The sequence below is a fragment of the Muscardinus avellanarius genome (assembly GCF_963383645.1).
Source record: "Muscardinus avellanarius genome assembly, chromosome: 13".
In the NCBI taxonomy this organism is placed as follows: Eukaryota; Metazoa; Chordata; class Mammalia; order Rodentia; family Gliridae; genus Muscardinus; species Muscardinus avellanarius.
Window position 1 is genome coordinate 98,155,237 of NC_137799.1, and position 22,334 is coordinate 98,177,570.

The 22,334-nt window shown below is 46.3% G+C and overlaps 1 protein-coding gene across 3 annotated transcripts in view; it reads left to right on the plus strand.

The window, feature by feature from the left end:
- Positions 1–764: 764 nt before the first annotated feature.
- Positions 765–22,334, plus strand: part of AUH (AU RNA binding methylglutaconyl-CoA hydratase) — a gene marked incomplete at both ends in the record, with an annotated part of 89,037 nt that continues 67,467 nt past the window's right edge. The window contains 4 exons of one of the 3 annotated variants that reach the window (XM_080708769.1): positions 765–1,011; positions 7,131–7,198; positions 7,304–7,391; positions 13,848–13,934. In XM_080708769.1, coding sequence (XP_080564895.1) covers positions 765–1,011; positions 7,131–7,198; positions 7,304–7,391; positions 13,848–13,934 — 490 coding nt within the window. The remainder of the gene's footprint in view (positions 1,012–7,130; positions 7,199–7,303; positions 7,392–13,847; positions 13,935–22,334) is intronic. The other 2 variants (XM_080708770.1, XM_080708771.1) reach the window with 2 other exon arrangements.

The following is a 22,334-nucleotide window of genomic DNA, read 5'->3' on the forward strand; positions in this document are numbered from 1 at the left end:
AGGAAAGACAGAGGAAGCAAAGTCCTTCCTCGTCCTAACTTTGAAGAGAAACTTCCCAGGCAGCACTGCAGAATAGGAAGCGGTCCAAAAGCGAGTCATTCCTACAGAAGAGACAAAAGGAAACCCGTTGGCTTTTACTCCGACTTGGAAAAAAGCCACGCCGCTGTAACATCGAAGGTACTTGTGCTTAGCACTCAAAACCGGCTTGTATAATAGCAGAGTTTGTGTGGCTGACGGGGTATGTTCACAGCGACACATCTTTCCAGTAGCACTCCTGAGCAGAGACTAAAGTGGGACCTGACGGTAAGGCACACTCACACGTGCGCTTCGACGAGCGGCTGGGCGACCTGGGGTTCCTGGAGCAGCCGGTGCCCCGACGGTGCACCTTGACTGGCAAGCTGGGCCTGGTGGGGACTCGGGAGGCCATCCAGGTGGCTGCCAGGGTCCGGAGCGCGGGCTGGAGGCCCCTTCCCGAGCGGACTGTAGTGGACATCCCCAGGCAGGCCCGGGGCGCGGGGCGCGCGGCGCGCTGGCCCAGCACGCACACCTGTCTGCCTGGACGTCCCGCGCCGCCGGCGCCCGGCCGAGGCTCAGTGGGCGGGGCCTGGACTTCCGGCGCCGGGCCGAGGCTCAGTGGGCGGGGCCTGGACTTCCTGCGCCGGGCCGAGGCTCAGTGGGCGGGGCCTGGTGGAGGCGGGGCGGGGCGGGGCCCGGCCGGCGCGCGGTGCGCATGCGCACGCTCGGCCACGCCGTAAACAGACAACATGGCGGCGGCGGCGGCCCCCGCGGCTCGGGGCGCGCTGCAGGCGGGCCGCGCGGGCCTGGCGGCGGCCGGCTCCCGGCTCGGCCCCGGGTGGAGGCTGCCGGGCTCGTGGGCGGGCCGGCGGGCGGGCCTGGCGACCTGGGCCCGCGGCTGGGCGCCCGCGGGTGCCGCCCCGAGGAGGGGCTACAGCTCGGAGGCCAAGGCCGAGGACGAGCTGCGGGTGCGGCACCTGGAGGAGGAGAACCGAGGTGAGCGGCCCCGGCGGAGGGCCGGGCGAGCGAGGTCGACGCCGAGCGTGGCTTCTGCCCCCAGGCTTCGTTCTTGCGGTGACGGCTCTCTGTGAACTCGGGCAGGGCGGCGGAGTTGCAGAAGCCGCGGGAACGGAAGCAGCTCACATTTCAAGCCGGCTTCCCTCCCGTCCATTTTATCTTAGGAAGTTTTGGGGGACTGCTCCCTTCAGTTGAGCATTTTGTCTTGCTAAGCTCCGGGGGCAATAATGAGGGTCATAACCTCGTCGCCCTTGGTCTACCTATATCAAAGGAGGCAGATGGCCTTGGCCATGCATTACAGAGGGCGGGAGGTTACTAAGAGCCGGGCACCCAGCGAACGCCGACCAGGCTCCTCTCCTTTCATTGGCAGTGATGGGGAAAGCTAACGGGCTGGGAAGGATGTGGGATAGCACAGTGCTCCATTTAAGACGGAGGACACGTGGTGTAATTTGACAAGTCGTGTAATTTGACATGCGGTGATTGAGCACCTATAACCTGTTAGTGAAAGGAAAACGATTAAGGCAAGATGCTGTCTTGAAGAAGCTCCTAGTATAGGCAAGAAGATCAGGTGATTTTAGCTTTTAATTGCGTGGTGAGAGCACAGATATGGAGGGCCTGGAGGGTTTTGCCAGTTGGAAAGGGTTCCAAAGCATTCTTTCAACATAGTGGAGGTTCTTCAGCAAATTGCCGTGTGGAAAGTGGGGAAAATAATACCAACTTTTCAAGGTTGCTGTTAAGATTAGATGAGGCTGTTCAGAGTGCCAAGTGAGTAGCCCACAGAAGGTGCTCAGGAAAACGTTGAGTTACTTTATTTTTATTATTCCAGACAGAAACAAAAAAAATGGTCGAGCGATGGAGATGTAAACGTGCGTGCGCGCGTGTGTGTGTGTGTGTGTGTGTGTGTGTGTATTTGTAAACAATTATGAGGTACGTGTGACTGTGGTTTGGCAAGACAGGCAGAGCAATAAGCTGCCAGGTTGCACTGGCCTTGGGTTATTAGAGCCCTGACTGCCACAGTCTTTGGGTAAGCTTGGTTGTCCTGGGATCTCAGCTACATCAGATGTACCAACTGTGCTAAATGCAGAGGGGTCCAAAGTGCAGCCAGTAATATGTACTAGACGCTGTATGTCTTAATGATTGCAAGTTGAAAGTGAGTTTGCACAAAATGTCTGGAAAATCTAGCCATGGCTTCACAATGTCTAGGCTGTTCTTGGAATTAATGGAAACTTGATTTAAATTTTAACGAGACTTGCAGTGGGATGCTTAGGTAGAACCAAATTAATGTAGCACTTTTTAAAGACAAGCATGGAATCTGTGGCTTTCTGTATCTCTGAGACAGGATTGTCAACATCTCAAGAGTCAGGAAGACCAGTTTTCAGAAGAAAGAACTGCGTTGGAGAAAAGAGGCACCGGAGAAACGTTCATTATTCGGTCGAGTGTGTGGTTTATTCATTTCTCCTTCCCTGTCTGTAGGATCCACATGAACATTTACTTCCCACCTGGCATTTCCCCCTAAACGAGACCGATCACAGTCAGTCTGACTCTTCTGTAGTTGGTGATGACGCACATATGTCTGAAATGATGTTTCCTGACGACATATCTGTTTCTGCCACTGCCGGCCTGTATTTCAGGGTCTGCTGTGGGAAACACACTTCAGTACTGATTTGGCAGCGGAACGGCCGTATTTAATACGTGTGCCCTTACTGGCTAGAATTCGTTGATTGCTCTTTCTATTCAGCATTGCTGGGCCCTGGGTTAGCTTTCACAGTCACCAGAATCCCTTGCTTAACGGAAAAGTTTAGAGAAAGTTTATTTGCTGTCACAAAAAGCGCATAATAACTTAGTGAGACCCTGTTTTAAATTAAAAAGTAAAATAGGGTTTGGGGGAATCTTCCGGAGCTAGAATGCCCCTGGTTTCAATATCTAGTACCCCTCCTCCCCCCTTGCCAAAAAAGAGCCTTTAAAAAATACACTGCACAGAAGCTTTTTAATTTGATGCTATCCCACTTATTGATTTTTGTTCTTATTTCCTGAGGCTTGGGGGTCCTATTAGGGAAGTCTCTACCTGTGCCTGTATGTAGGAGATTGTTCCTATGCCTTTTTCTAGTAATTGCAAAGTTTCTGGTCTGATTTCTAGGTATTTGATTCATCTTCATTTGATTGTTGTGCAGGCTAAGAGATTGGGGTCTAATTCCGTTCTTCTGTGCATGGAAAGCTAGTTTTCCCCGGCATCATTTGTTGAAAAGGCTGGTATCTTTTGGCATCTTTGCCAGAAATCAACTCTCTATAAGCCTTTTGTCTTTACTCACAGAGAAATCCAGGACCTGAAAATATGGAGCATTATGCCAGGTCTTGGAGGGAAGGTTTTAATAGGCAAATATCATCAACGGTTAATTCATTAGGACTGATGGCCACTGCGCTCGGTCAGCTCAGCTTTAGGGACGTGCTGAAGCTTGTTGTAAGGTGATTTCTTTTCTTGCACATTGCCAGAGATTTATGATGTCCAGTGTTGAACAGTGCCCCAGTGAGTCCCAGTAACATTCAGGACGTCTCCTTCACTGCCCTGCTAGGAGGCGCACGGATCCCGCACACTGTGCACACACGGAAAAAATCAGTGAATGTATTAGGAGAAAGGGGCGCTACTTTATGGTCATACAGTCCACTCAGGGTGTAAACCCCGTGCCGCTGGAACTGCCTGCAGCAGAAGCCTTTTGATGGCATTTGACACTGTAATGTCACACAGATTATATGTGTTACGTCAGAGATGTTACCTGCTAGAGGGACGCTAAGGATTAGGCTTGTGCTGGAGCCTTTCATGTCTCATGGTTCGTCACGCGCAGTCGTCCTTGGCTTTGGAGCGGTTAGTATCTTAGGAAGGGTACGGAACTTGCCCGAGGTCAGATGGCTGGTGAGTAGGGCTCCGGCCCTAGCCCAGACCTTGCATCCCAGCTGCGCCCCTGAGAACCAGTGTGGACCTGGGCATCCCAAAGACCCTTCAGCTTCCCTTGAATCACAACGCAACTCGGGAGCTTGACCCCTTCAAACCTCACGTCACTAGATGTCATCTAATGTTCACCTGGTGAGCGTTCCTCCATCTTCTAGTTCAGTCCTCGGTCCGGCCATCACTGACTCAGCTCCTGCGTCCTTTCACTGCAACCTTCTACAACTGCTAGGCCCAGCCAAACCTCTGGTCTCCTGACAGGACCACAGCATGTGCCTGTGCTGTGCCCTGTGCACTTGGGTACGATCTCAATACAGATCACGGACACCCCCTCTGTGTCCTCTGTGCTTATCTGTGTGTTTACATCTGCTAAGCTCCTTGCGTGGTCACTCCTTGTTCTTAGGATGATGAGTGGACTTCAGCAGGCCTGGAAGGACTCTCGGCCCCATGCTGGCTCTCCCTTCTCACTGACCACTCTTCTCCCCTCCCTACTGGTTATCTCTGATGGACCGGCCAGCGTATTCCCGTCCCTTCCCCCACTCATCCTTCCCAGCCCTCAGCTCACATCGCACTGCGTGGCCATCTCCCTGGTCCTCGGGCCATGTCCGTCTGGTTCCATTCGTAGCCTGCAGAGCGTTTTGAGTTGTGTATTCTAGTGGTTATTCACGTTAGCGTCCCTCCCAGACCTGGCTCTTCCAGGGCTGAGCGCCACAGTGCGTGCGCTCCCTGAAGAGTGGACTCCTCTGGGGTCCACAGCTAGCTGCTTCGTTTTCCTTGTGGAGAAACGGACGCTTGCGTGGTGTGGCCTGGTCATCCAAGTGGGGGGTTCGAGTGCCACTCACCAGTGAAGGTGCTCACTTAATTTGCAAGTCTCAGGCTCCCTGTCTGTTAACTGAGAATAGAAACCATGCCTCTCTGTTTGTGGGGATCCCATGAGTCAGTGCGCGTGGGCATTGGGGCATGCCCGACACACGCCACACACCCAAGGGCTCAGCGCCTCCATTGTGTTGGGCCCACCCAAAGCCACCTGCCTTGCCTCTGACAGGCCTGCCCTGCAGGTCAGCTCTTGCCCGGGCTCATCTCCACACTGAGGTCACTTGGAATTCTGGCAGATTTTTTCTGTTGTGAGCTCAGATCAGCTTTGTACTTTGTTTAAAAATTGGGTTTGTAGCCAGGTGTGATGGCGCATCCTTGTCATCCCAGTACTTGGGAAGCTGATTGCGGGTTCACAGCCAGCCTCAGCTACTTAGTGAGACCCTCTCCAATTTAGTGAGACCCTGTTTCAAAATAAAGAGAGTAAAAAAATAGGGCTGGAGTGTAGCTCAGAGGTGGAATGCCCCTAGATTCAACCCCAGTACTGCCCCAAAAAAGTGAATTTGTACAGTTTCTTGCACAGATATGAACATTTTGTTTTTATTAGTTGCCAAAAAGGATCAAACAGCCCGTGGAAGGCACTTCTGATGTACAGTGGAGTGGTGCTTACTCAGGGGACAGGAGGTTAAGTGTATAGAACTTTGTAGGTACAGTTATGGTCTTTGAATAAATAATAATTTTGAAATAAATAATTGAGGGATCTTAGGGAAGAAGAAATGTCTGCAGCATAGAATTATTTTTAGAAAATTGATTTGACTTCTGTAATTGGGATGGGAGGCTGGATCTATATGATGGTCTCTGATAAAAACGGGATTAGAAAGGGCAGCTCCATTTTGTGGGGCAGATAAGGAACTTTTTTTTTTTTTTTTTTTTTGTGGGTCTGGGGATGGAGCCCAGGGCCATTCGACCTCCGAGCTACACCCCCTGCCCTATTTTTTATTCCTTGTTTTGAAATAGGGTCTCACTAAATTGCAAAGGGCTTCACTAAGTAGCTGAGGCTGGCCAGGAACCGTGATCTTCTCATCTCCGCCTCCTGAAGCTGAGATTACAAGTGTGCACCACTGCGCCCGGCTCATGAACTTTGTTTTATACCGGTTGAGTCTGAAGTATTTTAGGTCTTCTAAATGGAAGTGGCTTCAGGTTAGTGTGTGAGACAGAAGTTGAGAGGCCTGTCCTGGAAATATTGAGAACTGTATATTGTAACAGAAAGAGTAAAATCTCAACAACTGGTGTACAGGCAAACATCAGAGAGGTGATACCTGTGTCAGGCCCTGGCCAGCTGTTACCTGTATATACTGTCTGCTTGAGAATGATGGAGCCACGCTTTAGGTGCATCCTATAAGTCAAGTTTTCACCATTAAGTGTGCTGTTCCCCCTCGTTAGTCTAGTTCAGTGATGCAAAATTTAGTAAAAGTTTGCAAATCATCTTGGTGATGTTTGCAGAGAGATAAATTGGAGGGTCATGAAGTTTTTTCCCCCTAAAACTGAAGAAGAGTTATGAATATTAAGAACTAGTTTGACTTTATAAGTAACTGCCATATACTAAGAACTAGTGTGATTTTTTTTTTTTTTTTTTTTGGGTGGTACTGGGGTTCCTGGAAGCCCTTCTACCTCCGGGCTACACTCCCAGACCTATTTTTTATACTTTTTTATTTGGAAACAGGGTCTCCTAAGCCAGCACGTGCGGCTGGCTTCGAACCTGCGTGATCCTCCTGTCTCTGCCTCCCAAGCGCGGGGATTACAAGCATGCGCCACCACGCCCAGCGAACTAGTGTGATTTTATAAGTATATATTTAAAAGTAGAAAGCCGGGCGGGTGTGGTGGCGCACGCTTGTAATCCCTGCGCTTGGGAGGCGGAGACAGGAGGATAGCGCAGGTTCAAAGTCAGCCGCGTGCGCTGGCTTAAGAGACCCTGTTTCCAAAAATAAAAAAAAGTATAAAATAAGTCTGGGAGTGTATCCCGGAGGTAGAAGGGCTTCCAGGAACCCCAGTGCCACCAAAAATAAAAAAATAAAAAATAAAAGTAGGTGTCATATTTATCATATATTTTATAATTTTTGTGGTTCTGAGGATGGTTACTTGTATCTCCTAAATAACTTGTGTGTGGACATGTGCATGTATTTGGAAACCACGACTCAGAGATGCTCGTTGTAGAAAGGAAGCTAACCGTGAAAGGGAGGGTGGAGCCCGCCAGCCCGGGAGGCCTGGTGCGCTGGGGCCCTGGATTTGACACCTCACTAACTCGAGTATGCGTGCTCTTCTCTGTTTCTCTTCCTTTAACCAGGAATTGTGGTGCTTGGAATAAACAGAGCTTATGGCAAAAATTCACTGAGTAAAAATCTTATTAAAATGGTGAGTGTAAAGATGTAACTGTTTCTAGTATGACGGCAAAATATTGATAATGATCAGAAAATGAAATTTGTTTCTTTTTTTCTTACCCTTTCTATTTTGGTTTAGTTATCAAAAGCTGTGGACGCTTTAAAATCTGATAAGAAAGTTCGGACCATAATTATCAGGAGTGAAGTCCCAGGGATCTTCTGTGCCGGTATGTAAGTGAATTTTATTATGAAATTATACTGCAATCTGTGGTTTGAACTCCACTACCAAGAACAGCTCTTTCTGTTTTCTCCTGTTTCACAAGATTAATAAAAATGCTTAGTCTAGCAACACTAGACAGAAACTTTTGCAACCAGTAGATTGTTTTAAAAGTTGAAAAATACTTTGAGCTATTAAAGTTTTTGTTTGTGGTACTTGGATAAACTTTAGGAAGCACCGATTGGGAAGGAAAAGTAGGCTTTCCACCCCAGCATCTGCCCTGTGCTGGCGTTCCTCGGGCAGTTCTCTAATTGGTGGGCAGCAGCAGCCGTCACAACGTAGGAAGTCCGGGCGTTTACTCTGAAGACTGACGCTGATGGCGCGACCTCCAGGCTACACCCCAGCCCTATTTTTAATTAATTATTTATTTTGGCAGTACTAGGAATGGAACCCAGGGGCCGTCTACCTCTGGGCTACACCCCCAGACCTATTTTATATTTTTTATTTGGAAACAAGGTCTCATTAAGTTGCTGAGAGCCTCAATAAGTAGCTGAGGCTGGCTTCGAACCTGCACAATCTTCTTGTCTCAGCCTCCCAAGTACTAGGATTACAAGTGTGCGCCACCACGCGTGGCTCTATCTTTATTTTGAAACAGGGTTAGTCTAACTAAGTTGTTGAGGGCTTACTAAGTAGCCGAGGCTGGCTTTGAACCTGCATGATCCTCCTGTCTCAGCCTCCCAGGGACTGTGATTTCAAGCGTGCACCACCGCACCCGGCTTAGACTTGGAGTGGTTCTGAGAACATCAGGGAGAACTTATAGACAGTGTTTTCAGAGAGTCCTAACCGTGGCTAGTACTTTTTAGTGTACTCAGTCCTTTTAGAGCTCCCATCTCTGTGGCTTCTACCTCAAAACATCATAGATTTTATGGCATTAGGAACATTCATTGCAGATGAATTGTGTTTTTCTGTTAAGATGTTATTGTTTTCTTAGAATGTAATGTGGTATGCCTAGAAGATTTAGTTGTAACTCCAGTTGGTAATCAAGGATTGGAGCGTTCCTACCCCGCAGTGCTTGGATTATGGTGTCGGGCTGTGTAGGCTTCTGTCTTGACATTTAACAGGCGGTGCTGTCTGTCTGCTTGGTCGTTAGGGACCACAGAGGGAAAGCACAGTCCATAGTACTTAGCCCCAGCACCCTGGGGGTGGGTTTAGCCCCTCCGCTCCAGCTCCATGGCTGCCAGAATCTGTGGGTGCCCACGTTCCCTGTATGAAATGATGTGTGCCACCACCTAACCACGTCTTCCCGTCTGCTCTAAACCGGCTGTAGATGACATATCCAACGCAGCGTAAAGGCTATGTAAACAGTTACACTGGACTGCTTATGGAGTCATGACAAGGAGAGAAGGTCTCTGTTCAGTCCAGAGGAGATTCCTTTTCTCGCAAACATTTCCATCTCTGGTTGGCTTGATCTGGGGAAGTGGAATCCGTGGCTACAGAGGGCCGCAGATTCTGTGTTTAGGGTAGTGTATTTGTTCAGTGATAGCTCTATGTTTTCTTTGAAGGTTTATGTAGACTTTTGAGTTCTTTCCCCTAATGATATGAGGACCTGGCCTCAGTGGAATTCGGACTCTCATGTGTGTCGCTTGTAGGACCAGGTGAACATGCTCTGACCTTGAGGGCCGTGGGGCTCTGAGGAAGCCGCGGCCTTGGTGTTTACGCAGGGTGTGAACATTGCATCTCTGGGAAGCAGGCTGACCTCACGTTGACGTCACGTGCACCTGCGAGCATCGGTGTCTTTTGCGATAGTCTTCCTCTTGCCGTGGGTTTGCAGTTGTCTCACTGGGGTTTCTGGGAGCAACTTTATTTGACCTGTTACTTGGCTGCCATATGTCCTGTATCTGCATTAGTAATACTGTTTGCAAGAGGCTTTAGTACAGTTTGCCGATGTCTCTTAGAACTCATGTTAAACAGTAGAAGTTCATTTGTCTTTTACGTAAGAATTTGTGCTAGCTGGGTGTGGTGGCGCACGCTTGTAATCCCAGCATTTGGGAGGCTGAGTTGGGAGGATTGTGGTTCGCGGCCAGCCTCAGCTACTTAGTGAGTCAGACCTTGTTTCAAAATAAAGAATAAAAAATAGGGCTGGGGGTGTAGCTCGGAGGTAAAATGCCCCCAGGTTCCGTCCCAAGTAACACACACACACACACACACACACACACACACACACACACACACATACACACACCCCGACACTTGAAAGAAACATTTTTCACTAAAAAGGGATCTCCCAGAAGAATTCAGATCCTGGGAGCTGGAGCCCAGGTAGAGTGCTGCAGTAGCTGGGACTGCTTCTCAGCCCAGGGTCTCTGAGCTGAGCTGTGCTCTGAGCAGTGGGGTTTCCTTTCCTGTGCTGTGCTCCAATGTAAATCTAACATAAGCATGAGAACGCCTTTGTAACTTCTTGCCAGCCTTTGGGCCCTGGCTGGGAGTCCCTGCTGTGTACTTTCTTGTAGATGGGGCTCCTGAGGTCACCGCTTGCCTCTGCTTCTGCTAGAATATTGGGAAGCAGCATTTGACAGTCAGAGCTTCTTGGTTCTTTTTTTTTTTTATCATTTTTGTGGTACTGGGGATTGAATCCAGGAGCACTCTACCTCTGAGCTCCACTTGCAGTGCTTTTTTTTTTTTTTTTTTGGTGGTGCTGGGGGTGGAACTCAGGGGCTATCTACCTCTGGGCTATACTCCCAGACCTATTTTATGTTTTAATAAACATAAACAGGGTCTCACCAAGTTGCTGAGAGCCTTGCTAAGCAGCTGAGGCTGGCTTCGAACCCGTGCTAGCCTCCTGTCTCAGCCTCCCAAGCACAGGGATTACAAGCCTGCCACAGGCCTAGCTTTATATCTTTATTTTGAAACAGGGTGTCACAAAGTTGCCGATGGCCTCACTAAGTAGCTGAGGCTGGCCACTAACCTGTGATCTTCCTGTCTTAGCCTCCCAAGTACTGGAATTACAAGTGTGTACCACTACGCCTGGCTCTAACATAACATTTTTAAATAAAATTTTTGGGAAATTACTGAGTCTAGGGATTTTTTCCCTTTGAAATCCTAAAATAGATGATAAATTATTCTTGGCAATTGATTCCTGTATGTAGAATCTAAATTGAGTGTTTCACTGAATTATATCAGTGTGGGATTTTTTAAAAGTAAAGGTGGTTTCACTTCTGCTTTTGGATTCTAGGCAATTGAGTTGTGACTAAAGACTTTTCACCCTGTCGTCAGCGTGCGGGATTGAACACGAGGCGTGCTGCTGGAGCCGGTGCAGAGGTCATGAGAGGGCAGGAGTGTGGGGCTGTGACTGGGAAGTGTCCGCTCGTGTCATTTCAGCATCTTGCTCTGTGTATGCGTTGGCCTACTAGTCCCTTAGATGCTCTGATAGGAAGGGGATGGAGGCCACAGATGCGGTCAGCTTAACTCTAGCATTTCTGCCTGGTTGTGCTGTCTGTGCATCATTTTTAAGGTTAAAACTGTTTTGTTACATGAATTACTTTTAGTGAAATTTAGCAGTCTGAGTTGAAGTGTGTAACGATGAGTCTGGACAGATGTTTAACCGTTTCACCCTCGTGGTACAGATCGTGCTCATCACGTAGGAGTCTTCGGTGCCCACTGTCCAGCCCTCCCTGCCCAGCCTCCTGCGTCCAGGTCTCCTCGCCGCTGCCCGGGTTCTGCGTGAATGTATGGCGCAGGGGATTTCCAGCCTGGTCGGCAGTGCGGCGCTGTGCGCCTGAGCCGCGGCTTGCATTCAGGAGCTTCCTTTACTGCTGCTGTGATTTCCACGGCCCTGCTCAGCAGTCACTGTACACGCCTCCGGTGTAGGGACTGGCATTTTTGTTCACCATTTGATAACTGTGCTTGCTTACTCAATCCTTTCCGCATGCGTGTGTGCGTGTGTGTGTGTGTGTGTGTAGTACTGGGGAATGAATCCAGGGGCATTCTACCTCTGAGCTACGCCCCCAGCCCTGTTTTATTATTTTGAAACAGAGTTTCACTGAGTTGCAGAGGGTCTTGCTAAACTGCTGAAGCTGGCCTTGAACCTGGGATCCTCCTGTCTCAGCCTCCTAACTGCTGGGGTTATAAGTATATGCCACCACACCGGGCTCCCCATATTTTTAATAAGATTTTCTATTGATTTATGAGTTTTGTTTCTCTATTCTTGATGTCTTTTGTTTGTTGTACAAATATTTACCCCCCAAGGGCTTGCCTTCTCTTTACTGTTTGTTTTGAAGAATAAAATTTAATTGAAGACTCATTTGTCATTTTTTTATTTTATGATTTATAGTTTTTGTGTGGGTTATGAATGTTACTCTATCCCCAAATCACAAAGATTTTCTCCTGTGTTCTCTTCTAATTCTTGTTTAGTTTCTATATTTTACATCGAGCACTCTGATGTTTGAGTTAACTTTTGTTTATATCTCGAGAGAGATTGAGATGTTGTGGTTTGACTAACATGTGTCTAGTCTCTGCTCTTGTTGAAGGTGTAGACCTGACCACTCCTTTCAATATCTATTGAATCACAGTTATGTCTCATTTGTTTTTGTGTCAAAATTTTTTTCTCAAAATGCTGCAAAACATTAATCACTTTTGATCTTTTCCAAAGACCCGGCCTTCAGTTTCATCGAGACACTTTTCTTTTGCATTTTTATTTTATATTTCATTGACTTATCTCCTGTTTTTTCTCTTTATACTTTAGGTTTAGTTTATTTTTTAGCTGTTTAAGGTAGCCGCTTAGATCATTGATTTGAGGCCTTAGCTCTTCTATTGTCTTCACTGTTGAGATTACTTTGATTTTGCGTTCGAGTGTGCCAGAGTAGCTCATGAGCCACCGGGCTCCATGCTCATGCCCCTTCTCAGGAGCAGGAGCTGCGTCGCTGTGAATTCATTTTGGTCCGACTGTTCCGCTGGTAGACGCTGCTCTCTTGTTAGCCAACAGGAAGCACGAGTTAGGAATGACCCACTCACCGCCCCTTGCTCCGTCCTTCTCCCCAGCTGCGTCTCCCCAAACAGCAGCTCAGGTGGTCCTAAAATAGACGGTCTCATCACCCTCTGCTACATGGAGGCTCCAGAAATAAAGGGTGGGCGACAGCCATGGCCCCGAGCTGCCCCTGTCCCATCGTGGAGCCTGTGAGCAGGCAGCGTTCCAGAGCAAAGGGAGCTGGTGGGTTCAGCTCTCCGGATTTCTCCAGTAGGCCAGTGTAAGCACAGGGTCCCTGCGAGAGTGGGCAGGACGAACCTGCAAGGAGGAAGGGCGGTGCAAGCAGAACTTGGAGCGGCGTGAGGGCCTTGAGCCGAGGAGTGCCATGGACGCGCCCTTGCCTGGCACCTGCAGCAGGAGCGCTGTGCTCGAGGACTTGGCAGCCCAGTGTCCAGCAGCAGGGGGAGGCGGCTGGCTGCAGACCCTGCCGTCCTCGGCACCCACCCCGCCTCGGGCCCTCAGGCTCCTGCTCAGTCTGCTGGGCAGCCTCATCTCCCTCACGCCTCCTGGGCTGGAGAGGCCTCTGCCAGGGCACCCTTAGACGGCGGCTCCCTGTCCTGGAGCAGAAGCAACCTGCTTCCCTGCCGGCGTCGCGGCTTCCTGTTCTGGAGCTTCATCCTTGGACCTTCCACTTCCCGAGTGTTTTACTCTTTATTATGGTCTGCCTCTTCTCTAGAATTGGTTGGGGGTGGGGATTGCCAGAGCAGCGCCTGGACCACAGAAGGTGCTTGGATCGTAGTTTGTGGGACGATTGCGTGAACAGTTTTAGGTGGTGAAGTAACTTGCAGAGGGTCATGATTACATAAAACATGCTTTGTAGCCAGGTGTGGTGGCACACACCTGTAATCTCAGTACCTGGGAGGCTGAGACAGGATTGCAGGTGCGCGGCCAGCCTCACCAAGTTAGTAAGGCCCTCCGCAAGCTAACAGGAACCTCTTTCAAAATAAAACATAAACTGGGGCTGGGCGTACTCAGAGGTGGGTGCCCTGGGCTCCATCGGTGTTTTTAGGGTAAATAAACATGGAGACTTTGTGAGTCCCCCTTCCTAGTAGAAGGGCTCTCAGTCAGTGTCATCCAGACACAGTCTCTTCTCGAAGATTTCCCAAGGCCAGAAATCTCGAGGAGTGTCACTCTAAATGTGTCGTAGATGTAAAGCCGTTATTCTTGCTAAGGGTGGTGACTGAGAAGGGAGTCTTAAGGAAGAATGTAGGTTCGAGGCCAGCCTCAGCAACTTAGTGAGATCCTGTTTTATAATAAGGATAAAATCAGGTTGGGGTGTAGCTCAGAGGAAGAATGCCCCTGGGTTTAACCCCCAGTAGTATAGTTCCTTTCACAGATGAAGTCAGTTGGTGCTCAAGGTAACGTATTAATCTTAGGTTTTCAGTTCTTTGCCTGACATTTTGTTTATAACAAGGTTATATTTGTAAATAAAATGCTTTGCAGGTGCTGACCTTAAGGAGAGAGCCAAAATGCCTCCCAGTGAAGTGGGTCCTTTTGTCTCCAGAATACGAGCTGTGATCAATGAGATAGGTAAGCACAGCAGCTCTCCTTCCAGGGCCCCGAGCGCCTGCAACGAGATAGGTAAGCACAGCAGCTCTCCTTCCAGGGCCCCGAGCGCCTGCAATGGCAGGTTACAAGTTATGTTTAACTTTGGTCAAGAAATTACACCTTTAATAAGAACGACCTGAGCTGCTTGCTTTAAACTAGCAAATATGTGAAATATTTTATAATTATAGATGCCTCCTATGTATGACGGCCTGGTATGTGAACATATTTATTTACTTATTTATTTAATTTTTGTTCTGGGGATTGAACCCAGGGGAAATCTACCTCTGAGCTATACCTCCAGCCTGATTTTATTTTTTATTTTGAAAAGGTCTTGCTAGGTTGATGAGAGTCTCACTACTTACTGAGGCTGTTCTTGAACCTGTGATCCTCCTGTCTTAGCTTCCCAATTACTGGTATTATAAGTGTGGGCCACCACACCTGGCTAAGAATAATGGCAGTGTCAGTTTTGTAGGTTTTTGTTTGTTGTGGAACTAGAGATTGAACCCAGGGCCTCATGCGTGCCAGGTAAGCACTCTATCACTGAGCTGTGCTAAATATTTTATTAGAATTCAGAATAATTTTTATAGGCCATTGACTTCAAATATGTATTAAATATAAAAATATATAGATTTGGAATTCTTTTTTGTTTTTTAAATAACCAGGATCATACCATTTCCTTAGAATCATAGTATGTAAGAATTTATTGTTATCAATTTTGAATTTGCCCTTGCTTATCAAAATAGTCTTATTCAAAATTTTAAATAATTCTTCATTAACATTGATCATTTTTGTTTTTTGCTGTTTTGTTATTTATACTTAGTGAATGTCCTTGTACATGAGGATAGAGTCTTAAACATGACACTGCTCTCTCAAGCATCATTTGTTCATTTTGAATTTTGTAAATCCTATTAATGGTATCTCGAAAACACTGTAATAGTTTATATCACCACCAATTGTGAGCTGGTGCCTCTTCCTTCACACACATGCCAAGCACCTGCTCTACCACTGACTGTGCCCTCAGCCTAGAAGAGGTATGTCTTTTGTTGTTCACGCATTTCAGAAAGGTCTTCTGATGTGCTGCCATGGTTTAGTTCAGTAGCTTTGTGTGTGTGGATATGGTGCCGGGCATTGAGCCCGGACTCAGTCTTCCTCTCAGCTTCTTCTCTCTCTCTCCCCCTGCCCTATTTTCTGGAAACAGGATTGCATTAAGTTGCCGTTGCCGAGAGCCTCACTAAGTTGCTGAGGCTGGCTTTGAACCTGTGATCCTCCCATCTCAGCCTCCCAAGTACTGGGATTACAGGTGTGTTCACACCTGGCTTAGTCCAGACACTTGAAATTTAAAACTTATATTATTTGGGCAGAAATGGGTTCTCATAATTATTATTATTTTTTTTCTGGAAGGTTTTTGTTGTTGATTCTCACATATCAGTTCTTCCAAATGAATTTATTATTATTTTTTGTGTGTGATACTGGGGATGGAATCCAGGGGCATTCTATCTCCGAGCTATACCCCTAGCCCTGTTTTTTATTCTTTAGTTTTAAACAGGGTCCACTGAGTTGCAAAGGGCTTCCCTAAGTAGCTGAGGCTGTCCGTGAACCGCAATCCTACGGTCTCAGCCTCCTGAATGCTGGGATTATTATAATAGTGTGCCACCGCGCCCGGCTCTATTATTATTATTATTATTATTATTATTATTATTATTATTATTATTGTTCTTATTACTATTATTAAAGCAGAGGGGAAAATACTCCATTGGGTCAGTGGTTGGAATTTCATTAAGTCTTGTTAAGAAAATGTGGACGCTTTTATGATAAAAAAAAACCTCTCCATGTGCAGTGTGCATGTGTCTTATGGGGAGGAGAGCATGAATTTTTAATGTTCTTTAAGAAAGTTGTATAGTTTTCTTCACATTGGTCTTGGTGTCTTGGTTAAAGTAGTACCTGAAGGAAATTTACAACTCTAAATTTGTATTCATAAAAGAACAACCACTGTCAGTAGATAACTAAGCTTTACCTTAAAGTTATTTAAAGACGTCTGGGAAGATGGCGACCCAGGGAAGCAGCACATGTCAGACCTGCTGACACTCAATCTCTATTGCTGTGAAAACAGTGTTCTGACAAAAGAGAGAAAACAGCATACATTTAAAAAGAGCACGATAAGTAAAAAGCTGCAGAAAAAAGCTAGAAGGCAGGTCAGAGAGCAGAAAAGTACTCTGCCTGCTTCCAGTGGCTGTGGCTGCAGGCGCCGTGGTGGTGCCATCTTGCCTCACTATGCTGGACTGTCAGAGACCCACAGGAAAAAGCCAGCGACCTGAAACAAAGTGAGCGGCTGCAGCTCATTGGAATCTTAAGCAGTCAATTCCTCCTGCAGAAACACCAGCTACGACTTGAGCATTGGGGTCCACCTCACCACGCCCTCCAGAGACCCAGAGCTGCGCTCAACAACACTGTAAGTGAATCTGTTGTCCCTGAATTGTTTTCTTCTAAATTATAGGCTGTATGTTCATCTTTGGAGTAACATACTCCAAACTCTGAAAGAAAACAACTTGTGGCTCAAACTTTCCTATTCAGCAAAACTAATGCTAATTTGACAGGGAAATAAAAATTTTCCACAGCAAACAGAAGCTGAAAGAATTTATGTCTTCCAAACCAGCACTACAGAAAATACTCAAAGAGATAAACTGCAAAGAAGAAATAAGTAATACATGCCAGAACCAGAGAAACAAGAATTTTCATCAAGCAAACAACTAAGTAACAAAGAACAAGCACTACCTCAAACAGAAGTTAAAAACTCAAAATGTTAGGAATTAAAATAATCTATCAATAACCATGCAGAGTATAAATGGCCTCAACTCCCCAATAAAAAGACATAAGGTTGAGCTGGGCGTGGTGGCGCACGCTTGCAATCCCAGCATTCGGGAGGCTGAGACCAGAGGATCGTGGTTCACGGGCAGCCTCAGCTACTTAGTGAAGCCCTCTGTAACTCAGTGAGACCCTGTTTCAAAATAGGGCAGGGGGTGTGGCTCGGAGGTCAAAAAAGCCTCTGGGTTCCATCCCCAGACCCACAAAAGAAAAGAAAAAAAGACATAAGGTAGCAAAATGGATTAAAAAACAGACTCCTATCTGCTGCCTGCAAGAAACACACTGTACAAGTAAAAATAGTCACAAACTAAAGGTGAAGGGCTGGAGCAAGGTAAGTAGGAGTAGCAACTAATATCAGACAAGTTTGACTTCAAGCCCAAGCTTATCAGAAGAGACAAAGAGGTGATTTTTTTTTTTAAACTGGTAAAAGGAACATTCTAGCAAGTGGAAATAATGAGTCAACATTCATGCCCTAAACATAAGTGTAGCCACTTCCATAAAACACTCTTTGTGATATTAAGTCACACATAAATCCCAATACAATAATACTGGGAGACATCAGCACACTCCTCACACCTCTAGACCTGTCATCTAGACAAAAGACCACAATGGAATGAAACTTGAAATCAACTATAAGAAGACCCAGAGAAGCAACATAAACATGTGGAGACTGAACACCACACTGCTGAAAGAGCAATGGGTCATAGCAGGAGTAAGGGGTGAAATCAAGAAATTCCTAGAAACAAACACAAACTCCTGGGACACCTTGAAGGCAGTATTAAGAGGATAATTCATAGCACTGAGTGCCCGCTTAAGAACAGAAAATCAAGCTGGGCGTGGTGGCGCACGCTTGTAATCCTAGCATTGGGGAGGCTGAAACCGGAGGATCACAGTTTGCAGACAGCCTCAGCTACTTAGTGAGGCCCTTTGCAACTCAGTGAGATCCAGTTTCAAAATAAAGAATAAAAAAAATAATAGGTCAGGGGCTGTAGCTTGGAGGTCGAATGCCCCTGGGTTCCATCTCCAGACCAACACACACACAAAAAAAGAACAGAAATCACCAAATGCATAACTTAATACACACCTCAAAGCCCTTGAAAAACAGCAATAGTCTAACCTCAAAGCCAGTAGGAGACAAGAAATTATTAAAATCACAGCAGAAATCATTGAAGTAGAGAATCAAAAAACAGAAAATCAATAAAACCAAAAGCTGGTTTCTAGAAAAAATTAACATGATAGTTAAACACTAGCTAACTTAACCAAAAAATCTCTTATCTTATGAAGATAAGAGATGAAAAGGAGCTATTACTACCAGCAGTGTAGAAATCCAGAGGATTATTAGAAACTATATCGTGTGTGTGGTACTGGGAATGGAACCCAGGGGCACTCTACCTTCAAGCTACCCCCAAGCCCTATTTTTTTTAATTCTTTATTTTGAAACAGGGTTTCACTGAGTTGCAAAGGGTCTCGCTAAGTAGCTGAGTCTCTTTGCGAACTGTAATCCTTGTGTCTCAGCCTTCCAAGTGCTGGGATTATAACTGTGCACCACCATGCCTCGCTATCAAACTATTTTGAAGTACTATACTCCAATAAAATGGAAAACTTGAAGAAATTGACAACTTTCTAGTTAAATACAACCATCCTAAACTGAATAAAAAGGACATATAAAATTCAAACCAACCCAAAGCAAAGAGATTAAAGCAGCAGTAATGAACCTACCATCAAATAAAAGCCCAGACCAGATGGTTTCCCAAGTGAATTTTATAAACCTTTATAGAAGAGTTAATCCCAGTACTCCTCAATCTATTTTGTGAAATAGAAAAAAACAGGATTCTTCCAAATACATTCTATAAAGCCAACATCACATTATCACCAAATCAAAGACAGTTCAAGGAAAAAGCAAATTACAGGCCTATTCTTGATGAAATTAGATGCAAACCTGCTAAACAAAATACTAGCAACACAGTATTCAAAACAACATCAAGAAAATCATACACCATGACCAACTAGGGTTCATCCCAGGAATGCAAGGATGGTTCAACATATGAAAATCATTTAATTCATCACTTAAAACCAAAGGCAGAAGTCACATGATCATTTCAGTAGATGCTGAAAAAGCATTTGACAAAGTCTAACACTCATTTATGCTAAAAAGCATTGCAAAGAATCAGAATAGCAGGAACATATCTAAACATCATAAAGGCAATATATAATGGGCCCACAGCCAACATCATATTAAATGGGGCAAAACTGGGAGAATTCCCCCTAAAGCCAGAAACAACACAGCTGGGCTTGGTGGTGCACACTTGTAATCCCAGTACTTGGGAGACTAAGACAGGATCACACAGGTTCGAAGCCAGCCTCAGCTACGTAGGCTCTCAGCAACTTAGTGAGACCCTGTTTCTAATAAAATATAAAAACAGGTTTGGGAGTGTAGCCCAGAGGTAGAAAGCCCCTGGGTTCCATCCCCAGTACCACAAAAACAAAACAAACAACACAAGGATGTCCATTATCACCACTTCTTTTCAGTAGAGTACGTGAAACTGTCCAGAGCAGGAAGGCAAGGCCAGGGACAAAGCAGCCAAATAGGAGAAGAAGGGCTAAGCTCACCAGACGCACCGCGCTGCGCTCAGGAGACCGGCGAGCACGGACTGGCCCGCACTCGCAGTGTTGACTCAAGACCAGTCTTACAGACTCATTAGCTTTCTGTTTGCCAACCATAAATCTTCACTCATGATATCTCACACACACACAAATACTTAGCAATAAAACTAACCAAGGAGGTAAAAGTCCTCTACAGAGAACATTATAAAACATTGAAAAAAGAAATCAAAGAAGACCTTAGAAGATGGAAAGCTCTTCCATGTTCTTGGATAGGCAGAATAAATATAAAAATGGCCATGCTTCCAAAGGTGATCTACAGACTCAACATCATACTCATAAGTTACCAAGTTCATTCCTCACAGACATAGGAAAGTCAGTCCTCAAGTTCATTTGGAACAACAGAAAACCCAGAGTAGCCACAGTAGTTCTCAGCAACAAAAACCATGCCGGAGGAATCATAACACCTGACTTTATGCTACAAAGCCATAGTAATAAAACAGCATGGCACTGGCACAAACACAGACACATAGACCAATGAAGCAGGATAGAAGACTCAGAAACAAATCTGCACTTATAAGCAATTGATTTTTGATAAAGGGTCCAAAAACATACACTGGAGAAAAGATAGCCTGTTCAACAAGTGGTGTTGGCAAAACTGGTTAACCATATCCGGAAAAATGGAAATGAGCCTCACTTTCTCACCCTGCACGAGAGTCAGTTGGAAATCAGAGCAGACTCCTTGCAGCTCTTTGAAGAGGGCATAGGTAAGAACTTTCCCAACAAGACTCCAAGGCCCAAGAACTGAAAGGCGAATCAGTACATGGGCCTGCACTGGACTGAAGCGCGTCTGGACAGCAAAGGAAACTGTCAGGAGCCTCAGAGAGCCAACAAGTTGGGAGAAGATTGTGCGCCGACTCTTCCTCCAATGGAGGACTAATATCTAGAATATACAGAGAACTCAGGAAACTCGGCACCAAGAAAAATCCTAATCAAAAAATGGGCAAGTGAGCTAAATAGACACTTTACAAAAGAAGAAATTCAAGTGGCCATAAATGTTTGAAAAAATGCTCAACATCATTAGCAAAGAGAGATGCAAATAAAAATTACCCTGACATTTCACCTAATTCCAACTAGAATGGTAATCATTAAAAACACAAACAAGCCGGGCGTGGTGGGCACGCTGTCATCCCCGCGCTTGGGAGGCAGAGACAAGAGGATCCCGCAGGTATGAAGCTAGCCACACTTGCTCAAGAGACCCTGTTTCCAAATAAAAAGTATAAAATGGGTCTGGGAGTGTAGCCCAGTGGTAGAAGGGCTTCCAGGAACCCCAGGACCACACCCCCCCAAAAAAAATACAAAACACACACACAAACAACATATGCTGGTGAGAGTGTGGAGAAGTGGAAACTCCAATAAATTATTGGTGAGACTGCAAATTAGTGCAATCACTTTGGAATACAGTATGGAGGATCCTCAGAAGAATGTGAACGGGCCTACTATATGATCCAGCAATACCACTTCTGGGTATCTACCCAAAAGAATGGAAGCCAAACTACCAAACTAATGTATACATCTATGTGTTCATAGCTCCACAATTCACGAACTATAGAACCAGCCAAGATTTCCATCAACAGATGAATGGAATACAAAACTACATACACAATGGAAGAAGCCAAAATTACGTTATTCACAGGGAAATGGATGGAACTGGAGAACATTATCCTAAGTGAGAATAGTCACAAAAAGTACAATATTGAATGCTTTCTTCCCCAGTGGAAGCTAGGGAGAAAGTGGGTCATAGGAGGAACTCTAGACAAACAAGGAGAAAGCACAGAGGAGCAAATAAGGCCACTAACTGACGGCGTGGGAGGGACGAGGGGGTTCCCTAGTGTGCATTCACAAGCATGTGGAAGTCCCTCATTCAGCCAGATGTGGGGTGGGGGGCTCAATGAGGGATGTGTGCCTGTATTTCTCTACCATATTTTACTCCATTAAATGTATAACTACAGTGCATCAATAAAAAAAAGTTCTGCTTATTGGGCAAAAATAGAAAAAAAGTTATTTAAAAATGTCATAAGTCTAAGAAAACCTAGGGAAGGACCAACCCAGGAGCCAGAAACAAGTGACGGAACCTCGGGTGCAGCAGAGGGGCAGATGCGGGGCCAGGCCCCTGGCAGGGAGTGCGGCATGTGTAGCCAGACACTGGAAGAAAACAGGTGTGGCTACAGATGTGCACAGGTGGAGAAGATGAAGAGACCTCCAGAGGACGGCATCGATAAGTAGGAGATGGTGTTTCGAGAAGAAATCTTAGGCTAGAGTAGTGTGAGACGTTAGAGACCCGAGCCAGGCATGGTGGCGCCCTGCAGTCCTGTGCTAGGAGCAGGGGCAGCAGAGTAACAGGTCCCAGGCCAGCCTCATCGACTTAGACTATTTCAAAATAAAAAATAAAACTGGGCTGGGGATGCAGCAGGCATGTAGGACACTTCTGTGATCCGTAATCACCCTCCGCCTGCCCTCACCCCACTCACAAGATGTGAGAGCTTCACGTTTTAGCTGTTCGATCCTGTAATGGTCAGTATGGCCATATCCCAGCCGCCCCATGGGAGTGTAGTGAGACTGTGTTCCCAAACTCCTTATCTCAGACCAGTATGACCCTAATAGCCAAATCCTATCAGACCGTGGAAGAAAGGGATAAGGGAACCTGTCTCTCCGAACAGGGTGACTCTAGCCGGTGGCCAAAAAGGCCCAGCTGCACTTCCCAGGACCGATGGGTGGCTTCTGTTTGAAAGCATTAGATTTAGTTCCTGATAGTAGGCAGTCAAGATGAAATCACGTGTCTACCTCAGTGGGTTGAGGAAAAGCACGTGAGGAATGCCAGCTCGCATGGAGAAAGCCTGCAGTAAGTCAGGGACAGGA